Source organism: Bos indicus, chromosome 3 (assembly GCF_029378745.1).
Source record: "Bos indicus isolate NIAB-ARS_2022 breed Sahiwal x Tharparkar chromosome 3, NIAB-ARS_B.indTharparkar_mat_pri_1.0, whole genome shotgun sequence".
Classification (NCBI taxonomy): Eukaryota; Metazoa; Chordata; class Mammalia; order Artiodactyla; family Bovidae; genus Bos; species Bos indicus.
In genome coordinates, this window is record NC_091762.1 from 51441643 (window position 1) to 51455476 (window position 13834).

The window sequence follows — 13834 nt, forward strand, 5'->3', positions numbered from 1 at the left end:
AAAGTAGGAAGTCAAGTTACCTGGACTAACAGGCAAATTTGGCCTTGGAGTACAAAAAGAAGCAGGTCAAAGGCTGATAGAGTTTTGCCAAGAGAACGCACTGGTCATAGCACACACCCTCTTCCAACAACACAAGAGAAGACTCTACACATGGACATCACCAGATGGTCAATACCAAAATCAGATTGATTATATTCTCTGCAGCCAAAGATGGAGAAGCTCTATACAGTCAGCAAAAACAAGACCAGGAGCTGACTGTGGCTTAGATCATGAACTGCTTATTGCCAAATTCAGACTTAAATTGAAGAAAGTAGGACAATCACTAGGCCATTCAGGTATGACCTAAATTAAATCCCTTATGATTATACAGTGGAAATGACAAATAGATTCAAGGGATTAGATCTGACAAGAGTGCCTGAAGAACTATAAATAGAGGTTCGTGACATTGTACAGGAGGCAGTGATCAAGACCATCCCCAAGAAAAAGAAACACAAATGAAAAAGGGAAAATGGTTGTCTGATGAGGCCTTAACAAATAACTAAGAGAAGAAGAGAAGCGAAAGGCAAAGGAGAAAAGAAAGATATACCCATTTGAATGCAGAGTTCAAAGAATAGCAAGGAGAGATAAGAAAGCCTTTCTCAGTGATCAATGCAAAGATATAGAGGAAAACAATAGAATGGGAAAGACTAGAGATGTCTTCAAGAAAATTAGAGATACCAGGGGAACATTTCATGCAAAGATGAGCACAATAAAGGACAGAAATGGTATGGACCTAACAGAAGCAGAAGTTATTAAGGAGATGTAGCAAGAATACACAGAACTATACTAAAAGACTCTGATGCTGGGAGGGGTTGGGGGCAAGAGAAGAAGGGGACAACAGAGGATGAGATGGCTGGATGGCATCACTGACTCGATGGACATGAGTCTGAGTGAACTCCGGGAGTTGGTGATGGACAGGGTGGCCTGGAGTGCTGCGATTCATGGGGTCACAAAGAGTTGGACACAACTGAGCGACCTGATCTGATCTGATCTGATCCAAAAAAGATCTTCATGACGCAGATAACTATGATAGTATGATTACTCACCTAGAGCCAGACATCCTGGAATGCGAAGTCAAGTGGGCCTTAGGAAGCATCACTACAAACAAAGCTAGTGGAGGTCATGGAATTCCAGTTGAGCTATTCCAAATCCTAAAAGATGATGCTGTGAAAGTGCTGCACTCAATATGCCAGCAAATCTGGAAAACTCAGCAGTGGCCACGGGACTGGAAAAGGTCAGTTTTCATTCTAATCCTAAAGAAAGGCAATGCCAAAGAATGTTCAAACTAGCGCACAACTGCACTCACCTCACACGCTAAACAAAGTAATGCTCAAAATTCTCCAAGCCAGGCTTCAACAGTAGGTGAACCGTGAACTTCCAGATGTTCAAGCTGGATTTAGAAAAGGCTGAGGAACCAGAGATCAAATTGCCAACATCCGCTGGATCATCAAAAAAGCAAGAGTTTCAGAAAAACATCTATTTCAGCTTTATTGACTATGCCAAACCTTTGACTGTGTGGATCACAACAAACTGGAAAATTCTTCAAGAGATGGGAATACCAGACCGCCTGACCTGCTTCCTGAGAAATCTGTATTCAGGTCAAGAAGCAACAGTTAGAACTGGACATGAAACAACAGACTGGTTCCAAATCAGGAAAGGAATACATCAAGGGTGTATTTTATCAATCTGCTTATTTAACTTATATGCAGAGTACATCATGGGAAATGCCAGGCTGGATGAAGCACAAGTTGGGATCAAGATTGCCAGGAGAAATACCAATAACCTCAGGTATACAAATGAGCACACTCATGGCAGAAAGCGAAGGAGAACTGAACAGCCTCTTGATGAAAGTGAAAGAGGAGTGAAAAAATTGGCTTCAGTTCAGTTCAGTTGCCTAGTCGTGTCCGACTCGTTGCGACCCCATGAACTGCAGCACACCAGGCCTCCCTGTCCATCACCAACTCCTGGAGTTCACTCAAACTCATGTCCATCGAGTCAGTGATGCCATCCAGCTGTCTCATCCTCTGTCGTCCCCTTCTCCTCCTGCCCCCAATCCCTCCCAGAATCAGAGTCTTTTCTAATGAGTCAGCTCTTCCCATGAGGTGGCCAAAGTACTGGAGTTTCAGCTTTAGCATCATTCCTTCCAGAGAAAACCCAGGGCTGATCTCCTTCAGAATGGACTGGTTGGATCTCCTTGCAGTCCATGGGACTCTCAAGAGTCTTCTCCAACACCACAGTTCAAAAGTATCAATTCTTTGGCACTCAGCTTTCTTCACAGTCCAACTCTCACATCCATACATGACTACTGGAAAAACCATAGCCTTGATTAGACCTAAAGCTCAACATTCAGAAAACTAAGATCGTAGCATCTGGTCCCCTTCAGCTCAGTTCAGTTCAGTCGCTCATTCGTGTCCGACTCTTTGTGACCCCACGAATTGCAGCACGCCAGGCCACCCTCTCCATCACCAACTCCTGGAGTTCACTCAAACTCATGTCCATCGAGTTGTGATGTCATCCAGCCATCTCATCCTCTGTTGTCCCCTTCTCCTCCTGCCCCCAGTCCCTCCCAGCATCAGGGTCTTTTCCAATGAGTCAACTCTTTGCATGAGGTGGCCAAAGTTTTGGAGTTCCAGCTTTTGCATCAGTCCTTCCAATGAACACCCAGGACTGATCTCCTTTAGAATGGACTGGTTGGATCTCCTTGCAGTCCAGGGGACTCTCAAGAGTCTTCTCCAACACTACAGTTCAAAAGCATCAATTCTTCGGTGCTCAGCTTTCTTCACAGTCCAACTCTCACATCCATACATGACCACTGGAAAAACCAGACTAGACTGACTTGGTTTAGTCAAAAAACTTGACTAGATGGACCTTTGTTGGCAAAGTAATGTCTCTGCTTTTGAATATGCTATCTAGGTTGGTCATAACTTTCCTTCCAAGGAGTAAGCGTCTTTTAATTTCATGGCTGCAGTCACCATCTGCAGTGATTTTGGAGCCCAGAAAAATAAAGTCTGACAGTTTCCACTGTTTCCCCATCTATTTCCCATGAAGTGATGGGACCAGATGCCATGATCTTAGTTTTCTGAATGTTGAGCTTTAAGCCAACTTTTTCACTCTCTTTCACTTTCATCAAGAGGCTTTTTAGTTCCTCTTCACTTTCTGCCATAAGGGTGGTGTCATCTGCATATCTGAGGTTATTGAGATTTCTCCTGGCAATCTTGATTCCAGCTTGTGCTTCTTCCAGCCCAGCGTTTCTCATGACATACTCCTTTTCCTATTTGGAACCAGTCTGTTGTTCCATGTCCAATTCATGGCCCCATCACTTCATGGGAAATAGATGGGGAAACAGTGGAAACAGAGCCTGACTTTATTTTTTTGGGCTCCAAAATCACTGCAGATGGTGACTGCAACCATGAAATTAAAAGACGCTTGCTCCTTGGAAGAAAACCTATGACCAACCTAGACAGCATATTAAAAAGCAGAGACATTACTTTACCAACAAAGTCCTGTCTAGTCAAAGCTATGGTTTTTCCAGTAGTCATGTATGGATGTGAGAGTTGGACTAAAGAAAGCTGAGCACCTAAGAATTTATGTTTTTGACCTGTGGTGTTGAAGAAGACTCTTGAGAGTCCCTTGGACTGCAAGGGGATCCAACCAGTCTCTCCTAAAGGAAATCAGTCCTGAATATTCATTGGAATGACTGATGCTGAAGCTGAAACTCCACCGAAATACTTCGGCCACCTGATGTGAAGAACCAACTCATTGGAAAAGATCCTGATGCTGGGAAGGATTGAAGGCAGGAGCAGAAGGGGACGACAGAGGATGAGATGGTTGGGTGGCGTCACTGATGTGATGGACATGAGTTTGAGTAGGCTGAGGGATTTGGTGATGGACAGGGAGGCTGGTGTGCTGCAGTCCGTGGGGTTGCCAAGAGTCGGACACGACTGAGTGACTGAACTGAACTGAACCAAAACTCTAGTTGATCCTTTCTTTTTAATCATGTTTGCCATTTTCCTCAGTTTTCTCTAATTTCAGATGTCTTTGTCTTGAGAAGAACACACCCTGGGTCTTACCTACCTCAGGGACTTTCTTCTTGAAGCTGCCCCTGCCTGGACCATACCCTCCCTCCCCTCCTAGCTCTCTGACATCTCTCTCCACTTCATAACTCCCATCCATTCTTCCATGCCATCACAAATGTCCCCTCCTATCTCTGACCCCCACAGCATACCCTGTGCCTTTTAGGTGGTAATATCATATAATTTAATGTCTAAATCAGAATACTTTTGGAAATAAAAGAGGGTACTTGTAATTAATGATGATGCTGAACTTACAGTTATATACTCGGGACTATCCCAGGCAAGCTAGGATGGATGTTCCTCTTCAGTGCATTTACCGTAGTCTTGCCTCTCCCATCATAGTCAACAAAAGAGTCGGAAATGCAGTACTTGGATTCAATCTCAAAAAATGACACCTGATGTGAAGAGCTGACTCATTTGAAAGACCCTGATGCTGGGAAAGATTGAGGGCGGGAGGAGAAGGGGACGACAGAGGATGAGATGGTTGGATGGCATCACCGACCCAATGGACATGAGTTTGGGTAAACTCCAGGAGTGGTAATGGACAGGGAGGCCTGGCGTGCTGCAGTCCACGGGGTTGCAAAGAGTCGGACACGACTGAGCGACTGAACTGAACTGCCTCTTCTACAGGCAGGCTGAAGATTCTGAGGGCAGTGACGGTCTCATCTTTCCATCCCTTCTCATATCCAGTTAGTACTTTTTAAAAAATAAACTTTTTATTTTGAAATAATTTTAGATTTCTAGAAAGTGACAAAGAGTTCCTGTTTATCCCTTACCCAAATTCCCCCACTGTTTACATTTACATTACCATGATACATTTGTTAAAATTAACAACTGCCTTGGTTTATTGCTATTAATTAAACTTCAGACTCTATTTGGATTTCACCAGTTTTTCCATTAATGTCCTCTTCCTGTTCTGACTCAGACTACGACACGACGCTGCATTTGGTTTACATGGCTCCCCTAGGATGTGACAATATTTCATTCTTTCCTTGTTTTTCATGACAGTCTTGAGGTACTCACAAAATTTCCTGCAGAAATGTCCTCCAAACTTGATTTGTCTTTTCCCATGGTTAGACTGAGGTTATGTTTTTAGGGGAAGAATGCCACAGAGGTGAAGCACCCTTTTCATCATATGTATCAGGGTGACACATGCACACGGCATCACTGAGGATGTGAGCTTTCATCATTTGGGAAAGGTGTTCTTCCTTGCCCTGTGCTGTTCACTGGGAGCAAGTCACTGAGTTTAAGAATATCTGCCTCTACCTCCTGGAAGGCACAGTATCTATGTGTTTTTTTTTTCTGGCTGTCTTGGGTCTTCACTGTGGTGTGCAGGCTTCTCTAGTTGTGGCAAGTGGACTTAGCTGCCCTGTGGCACGTGGGCTGTTAGTTCACCAGCCAGAGATGGAATCTGCGCCCCCTGCATTAGAAGGTAGATTCTTTTTTTAAAAAAATTAAAGCATTTTATTTTTGGCAGTGCTGAGTCTTTGCTGCTGCTCAGGATTTCTTCTAGTCGTGGCGAGTCGTGGCTACTTTCCAGTTGTGGTGTGTAGGCTTCTCACTATGGTGGCTTCTCTTATTGCGGAGCATGGGCTTCAGTAATTGTGGCTCCCAGGCTCTAAAGCACAGGCTCAGTACCTGTAGCACACAGAATTAGCTGTTCAGTGGCATGTGGTATCTTCCTGGATCAGGAATGAACCTGTTTCTCCTGCATTGGCAGGCAGATTCTTTATCACTGAGCCAACAGGAAAGCCCCTAGAAAGTGGATTCTTAACCACTGGACCACCAGGGAAGTCCATACATATAGTTTTATTCATTTATTTGTTTCAAAACTGATTCTTTTCTGACAACCTTATCTCTGTTTTCAGTTTAAGAGCCTATGGAAGAACAGCTTAAGACCACCCAGTAATTGTTCCCACCCATTCAGTGGCCTGACTAGGGGGAGCTTCAGACCAGCCTTCAGTGGCAGGCTGAGCACTCCAGTGTTCTGCAGGCAGCAACTGAATAGGCACAGAGGACACCAGCCTGTCTTCAGGCTAGCCTGTAACCTCAGGCTACAATGAACTCAGTAGCTAGAGCAGTTCATTTGCTTGGAAATGCCTCCAGTCACAGCCTTTTGAGCATGCCTTGCTCTTCTTTTTCAGTCTTCTCAGGATCTCTAAGTAGAGATCAGACATGACCTGTGTGATCACTAAGACTGTGCAGAACACTTCCCAGACCAGTATCCACTACATCAGGCCTACTGAGTGAGCTCCCTTGTCACTGCAGGGGATGAGTGTCCACACAGCAAAAAGGAGAATGTGTTACACAAAGTGATGGTAGACAGGCTAATATAAGAGGCTGGTGGTAAGCCCTAGGGTAATATCACCAGAAAAATGAGGCTCCCAGAAGCTGTCTGGATCTGATTAGTGTACGTTCCAGGAGTGAAGTACCTGGGGAGTAGCTCCAGTGGCGGCAGCAACAAACTTCAGTGAAGTCTGCTGGCCAGTTTCCCTGAAGGATGACGACAGTCACATCAACCAGTTTTTCAATGGTAACAATGGCATGAACTGTCAGCCTCTCCCAAGTCGTCTTTACATTCCTGATATAGATGCCATCACTTTGCCTTTTGTACATGCAATGTTCCACTTGGAAGTCAAGGTTTGTACCACTTACGTGGGTTCCTGCTGCTAGGAATTTGAGGACATCCTCCTCTTTCATATACAGGACACCGAGAACTGTACACATCATGAAAATTTCCCTTTAAGATATGGGGATAGAGGACAATGCCATATGGATCCCTCTCTGGGTAGTACAGAAGGACTCCTTATATATTACTTGGAGTTCTTCTGTAAGGAAGATGTGTCTCTTCTACCTCATTTATTTTTCAATCACTTATATCAGTATGTATATTTCTTTTATACTTTGGGTCACGATTCAGTACTATATTGTTATTATTTCATTGTTGGAATTATCATGGCATTGGCCACTGGGAGCTTTCAGGTTGGTTTCTGTGTCTCTTTGACATACCTTCTTTTGGTTTTTGAGCACTTGCTTACCTTAAAGAATCTGCCTGAGATGCAGGAGGATCTGGATTTGATCCCCAGGTTGGGAAGATCCCTTGGAGAAGGAAATGGCAACCTACTCCAGTATTCTCGCCTGGGAAATCTCATGGACAGAGGAGCCTGGTGGGCTCCATAAACTGAATCCTACTCAGGTGTTCCCAAGTTAACATACACATGGCAGAAGCAGTAGTGGTCCATTTGGGCATCAGTCCACTTGGTTTCTGTTTCTGGTGAGCTACTGGCCCTTCACCTGAGGCCCTAGACCTGCAGGGTGTGGGAGATAACTAAAGAGGTGTTTCTGGGCCCAGGGAGGGAAGCAGTGGGATACAGCAGCTGCTTCTCCTCTTTATCCTGGAGAGCTGCCACTAATAGGTTAGAGGGAAGGGCCCTTTCAGGTATGATTTTTCAAAATTTATTTTAAAAAACTGTGGTATAAGTGACATTTATTCTGCAATTTTAGCTTTATCTGAATTAACAAATTTATAAAAATAGTATCATGTGTTTAAATGCATAGAAAATGTGTTCATACACTGCAGTATTTCAGTGGAGTCATAATTGATTATTTTGCTGAGTAAGTTCTTGTAAATAATATATGCTGTTGTTCAGTCACCAAGTCATGTCCAACTCTTTGCAACCCCATGGACTGCAGCATGCCAGGCTCCTCTGTCCTTCCCTATCTCCCAGAGTTTGGTCAAATTCATGTCCATTAAGTCAGTGATGCCATCCAACCATCTCATCCTGTTGCCCCCTTCGCCTTTGCCTTCAATCTTTCCCAGTATCAGGGTCTTTTCCAGTGAGTTGGCTCTCTGCATCAAGTGGCCAAAGTATTGGAGCTTCAGCTTTACCAGTATTCAGTGAATATTCATGGTTAATTTCCTTTTGGATTGACTGGTTTGATCTCCTTGAAGTCCGAGGGACTCTCAAGAGTATACAGCAAATTAAATTATTTAGTAATGTGAAATGTTACTTCATTTTATTTTTAATTGAAGTATAGTTTATTTACAATATTGGTCTCAGGTATACAACATAGTAATTCAATACTGTTATAGATAATACTATATTTAAAGTTAATAAAATAATGGCTATATTTTCCTATACAATACGTCCCTGTACCTTATTTTAGACACGGTGTAGTTTGTACCTCTTAATCCCCTACCTTTACTTTTCCCCTCCTATCTTCCTTCTTCTCACCGGTAACCACTAGTTTGTCTCTGTATCCGTGAATCTGTTTCTCTAGTTATATACATTTGTTTTTTTAGATCCTTCATATAAGTGATGAATGTCTTTCTGATTTATTTCACCAAGCATAACACGATACCACCCTTATGGCAGAAAGTGAAGAGGAACTAAAAATAAAAAGCCTCTTGATGAAAGTGAAAGAGGAGAGTGAAAAAGTTGGCTTAAAGCTCAACATTCAGAAAACTAAGATCATGGCATCTGGTCCCACCACTTCATGGCAAATAGACGGGGAAACAGTGGAAACAGTGTCAGACTTTATTTTTTTGGGCTCCCAAATCACTGCAGATGGTGACTGCAGCCATGAAATTAAAAGACGCTTACTCCTTGGAAGGAAAGTTATGACCAACCTAGATAGCATATTCAAAAGCAGAGACATTACTTTGCTAACAAAGGTCCATCTAGTCAAGGCTATGGTTTTTCCAGTGGTCATGTATGGATGTGAGAGTTGGACTGTGAAGAAAGCTGAGCACCGAAGAACTGATGCTTTTGAACTGTGGTGTTGGAGAAGACTCTTGAGAGTCCCTTGGACTGCAAGGAGATCCAACCAGTCCATTCTGAAGGAGATCAGCCCTGGGATTTCTTTGGAAGGAATGATGCTAAAGCTGAAGCTCCAGTACTTTGGCGACCTCATGTGAAGAGTTGACTCATTGGAAAAGACTCTGATGCTGGGAGGGCTTGGGGGCAGGAGGAGAAGGGGACGACAGAGGATGAGATGGCTGGATGGCATCACTGACTCAATGGGCGTGAGTCTGAGTGAACTCCGGGAGTTGGTGATGGACAGGGAGGCCTGGCGTGCTGCGATTCATGGGGTCGCAGAGTCGGACACAACTGAGCGACTGAACTGAACTGAATCTGGATATAAGCTGTTTATCAAATATGATTTGGAAATATTTACCCAGTCTGGTTTGTCAATTTACTTTTTTTCCTATTGGGTTGGCCAAAAAGTTTGGGGTTTACCGTAACATTGTATAAAAAAGCTGAACAAACATTATGGCCAATGCAGTATTACGTAAGTTGTTTCAGGTGTACATTGCTCAGGACCACTTTGTAGAATAGCAAGCTTCTTTAAAAGAATAAAGACTAGACTACCAAAAAGCCTTAAATTGTATTTATTGACCTCATTCTTTACTGTGTTCTTTAGAATCTAGAGTTCAACTATGAAACTAAAATGGGACTTCTCTCAATTTTCTAGTCAACTGATAATACAACTGGTATCATCCAGAAAAATTACAGCTTGTTATATTTTCTCAAATATTCAAGTTTCTATTTATTTCAACTTTTATTTTCATATAAATAAAAATACTATGTCTTATACCTAGGATGCAAGGATTTGGTTATCCTTGTTGGGATAATGGTTCTCTATCTGTGGAAGTCACTCTGTCCGGTGATAACTAATAAGTAGCTCTGCTGCTAAGTCACTTCAGTCGTGTCCGACTACTCTGTGCGACCCCATAGACAGCAGCCCACCAGGGTCCCCCGTCCCTGGGATTCTCCAGGCAAGAACACTGGAGTGGGTAATAAGTAACTCTAGCTATACAATTATTGTGGCTAGAATTCCAGAGATGGTGAATGGAAGCTCATCTATTCGGTCTTCATGGAATATACCTGGGAAGGAAAAATGACACTTGAATAAAACACCTAAAGTATTCTCACCAGTTTTGGGGAACACTGTGTTGTCTTTCCAATATACATTCCACTTCCCCCCATTATGAAGCAATAACGGTTTGGGTAATTCATACTTGGTTCGAGGAGTAGACCCTGATCTAGGTCAATAAGAAAATCTCTCTCCTATTCCTTGCTAGAATTACTGGGTTAAGCTCATAGCATTTCATAGCCACGTGGATTAGTTCAGAAGAGCCCTCAATTAGTGCGAAAAGTTGAAGACTCTCACTAGGACAGTGTGATCTGCCATAAAACTGAGAACTACTGAATGATTCTGCCGCCTCTGGTAGATTGTAAAATGGCCCCCAGTGACCTCTGCCTTCTGGTATTCATTCCCTTATACAACCCACTCACCTTCAATGTGGGCCGAACCTAGTGATTCGTTTCTAACTAGTCACAGGATACAGAAAAAGTGATGGATGTTACTTCTGAGACTAGGTACAAAAGGACTGTGGCTTTCATCTTGCATTTCCTCTCACTTGCTCACTCTTGGGGAAGCCACATGTCGAGCTGTGGGCCACTATGGAGTGGTCCATATGGCAAGGAACTGGGAGAGGTCTCTATAGACAACAAAGAGCGAGAAACTGAGGCCCTAAGTTCAGCCCGAGAAGAACTAAGTCCTGCCAATAACCACATGAGTGAGCTTAGAAGGACTTCTTTCTCTACTTGAGCCTTCAGATGACACTGCAGCCCTGTCAGGGAGCTTTAATACAACCTCATGAGAGACTGAAGCAGAGGCCCTAAGCTAAATTGTGCCCAGATTCCTGACTCCCAGAAACACATTAAAAAAAAAAGTTTGTTGTTTTAAGCCACTTACTTTTATAATAATTTGTTAAGCAGCAAAAGATACTATCATAAAAAAGTTAGTTTGAGCTTTTTTTTTCTGTTATTTGTAACTGAAAGCACATTAACATATACTAGCTAGTAGTACAGAGAAGGCGATGGCACCCACTCCAGTGCTCCTGCCCGGAGGAGCCCAGGGACGGGGGGCCTGGTGGGCTGCAGTCCATGGGGTCGCTAAGAGTCGGACACGACTGAGCGACTTCCCTTTCACTTTTCACTTTCATGCATTGGAGAAGGAAATGGCAACCCACGCCAGTGTTCTTGCCTGGAGGATCCCAGGGACGGGGGAGGTGGGCTGCCGTCTATGGGGTCGCACAGAGTCTGACACGACTGAAGTGACTTAGCAGCAGCAGCTAGTAGTAATCTAATCTTGCAAAGGCTATAAGACATTGTACACAAATAATTTTGTGAACTTAAGGTTTACAAATATACAAACAGAAAACCCCCCACCTACCCATTCACAACCATCTTCATTTCTCATATGGAAAATTATACAATAAGGCCTCATTCATTCAGTATCCCTTATAATATTGAGGAAGTCTGGGCAAAGATTCACCTTTAATTACTTACACAAATAAACAATGTAAAGACAACAACAACAACAACACTGATCACAGGGCAACTATTAAGTCCACTTAAAACATCTACTGTTTAGGGAATTCTCTGTCAGGACTCAGCACTTTCATTGCCAGGGCCTGGATTCCTTAAAAAAACTTTAACACCATTTGTTCATATACAAGCATTAAATATGCTAATTTAAAAGGGTTCTTAATTGATACATATTCATTAAAGCAGATCTGCAAGGACATCAGGTTAGGCATACTTTGTTCTTAGTCTATCCGGAAAAGCAACCTTTCAACCAATGGACATAGGATATCATGAATTGAGGGGTATGATTAATTCAATATTCTGTACCTGAAGCTCAATAAAACAAACAAAAAAACGAAACTCAAAACTTACTCTATTCTTAGAAGGGCGTTTGAAGTGCTGCTTCCACTAGCCAAGCTGAGTTCACTGCCTAAATAAAAGCCTTTGCTTTAGAGGGTTCTCAGGGGAGCAGGGTTGCATGAACTGGTCACTAGGTTTAAGTCTGGAGGCAGTAACAGTGCTAAGTCCTTATGTTCTATTTTCTAGGAGGTTCAATGAAAGGATAATGGCATTCTTTCTTGTCTGCCAAAATATACCTCTCAAATATCCTTGTCATATATTCAAAGATTTGCTTCATAGAGTTTTTTTTAACAAAATTTCAAGTATCAAAATGTAAAATGATATCAATCTGTAGTGTGCTTCTGGGAGGAGACAAGATTTGAGATAGAAGTGAGGGGGGAATTTTGCTTTTCAAAATTATACACACAGTTCTGTATTGTTTAATTTTGACAAGCTTGTATTACTTTTATAATTTAAAAAATATTTGAAAACTTTAAAAAAAGGAAATGCTCCATAAGGGGATCTCATTCATGGTTTAGAATGAATTTCCTTTAATCATAACATTAACTTAATACCTATCTGAGCACTTCAGAGTATGTGAAATAGAAAGTAAAGGGAAGAAGAGACGGAAAGTTGTGGATAAGGGAAGGGACATTCATATGGGCAGAGACAGAAACGTGGGATAGTAGAAGAGGGCTATGTATCTGGGAACAGGGTCAGGAATCAACAAAGCTAGACTTTTAAACTCACAAGCTTATCTGTACATGAGATGACTAAGGTATTGGCTGGGCTGAAGAGGGAAGTAGGGTGAGGATATTCTCAAAGATCATTGCAGTATTTGGTTGAAGTAAACTGCTACTTCCTTGGCAAAAACTTATCAGATGGGACATGCAGGCTGGGATGGTCCAGATTTGAGTATGAAGCTGATAGTGGGGAGTTTCCTGGATTGTAAGAAACAGAACTAACTGTGGTATCCTATAAAGGAAAAATAACAAAAAGATGGGACACGGAGTAACAAGAGTGGACAGGAATTGACTGGGGCAGCTGGGAACTCAGGGATATTGTAATCTACCATAGCAAGCTGAAGACGTATGGAAGTCTCTAGTTGGTTTTTAAAATTTCCAATATGAAAACAGAGTCCAAACGGGCAACAAATAAAAAAACAAACAAAAAACTAAAGTAAAACAAGTCAACGCACCATTCTGGTTAACAGCTGGTTCTAAATATGATGGTTAAACTTTCAAGGTCTTCATTTTTTAAATGCAATTCTTCAAGCAGGGTGGTCATGAACTGTGTAAACATCACATTTTCCTGAGAAAGCTTCTGAATGCCAAGAGTTGAGGTCAATCTGAAACACCAAAAATATTAAATGCATATCCATGAAATTGCAAGGACTAAGGGGCTCCAGTCTTTAACATGGCAGAAGGGATTTTTCTGAGAATAATGAAGTCTCTCTGATTTAGCAAAATCCACAGAGAGAGGATCTTCTACTAAAGCTGAAGAGAAATCTCATGAAAAAACTGAAAGACCAAACATACTGTTACATAAGGAAAGAAGCTTAAAAGCCTTAATCTGAAACATGTTAGTCATTATGTCAGCAAAAGCTACCAAAATTCTGCTCAGAAAAGAACATTAATGAAGTCTTTCCACATGAGGAAAGGAGGTTGTGTAGAGAAGCTTAGAGCTGAGAATTGCTTAAAAAAACATAATTTGTATCAACTGTTTAGGTTATATCACTTGAAAAACAGACAACAAACAAAAAGATTGCCTTTGGATGAAACCTTATCATTTTTATTTATTTTTTAAACATTTTTATTTTTGTAATACTGAACAGACAAATTGCATCTTACAAGGTACTTAATACAAAACTTCAGAAGGAAAACAAAGCTTTCTTCTCTAACCATTTCCAGTAACTATCCCTAAAGACTGATTACATATATAATAGTCATAGAAGTAATTTTCATGAGTGATTAGTAAACATGATTTTTAAAAAAGTGAACAATATCT

General features: G+C 41.9%; 1 protein-coding gene across 12 annotated transcripts in view; it reads right to left on the reverse strand.

Annotated features, from left to right (window-relative positions):
• The window catches only part of RPAP2 (RNA polymerase II associated protein 2), a 129821-nt gene that overhangs the window by 34278 nt on the left and 81709 nt on the right, over positions 1-13834 (reverse strand). For 5 of the 12 annotated variants that reach the window (XR_011565799.1, XR_011565796.1, XR_011565797.1 and 2 more), the window contains exon 12: positions 13026-13175. The exons of 1 other annotated variant lie outside the window; for it this stretch is intronic. Coding sequence is in view for 6 of the 11 variants with exons in the window: in XM_019957053.2 (XP_019812612.2) it covers positions 13034-13175 (142 nt within the window). In the remaining 5 variants the exon portion in view is untranslated. Of the gene's footprint in view, positions 1-4806; positions 5751-8636; positions 11280-13025; positions 13176-13834 lie in introns of those variants that run through there. 6 more of the 12 variants (XM_019957052.2, XM_070786110.1, XM_019957054.2 and 3 more) reach the window with 5 other exon arrangements.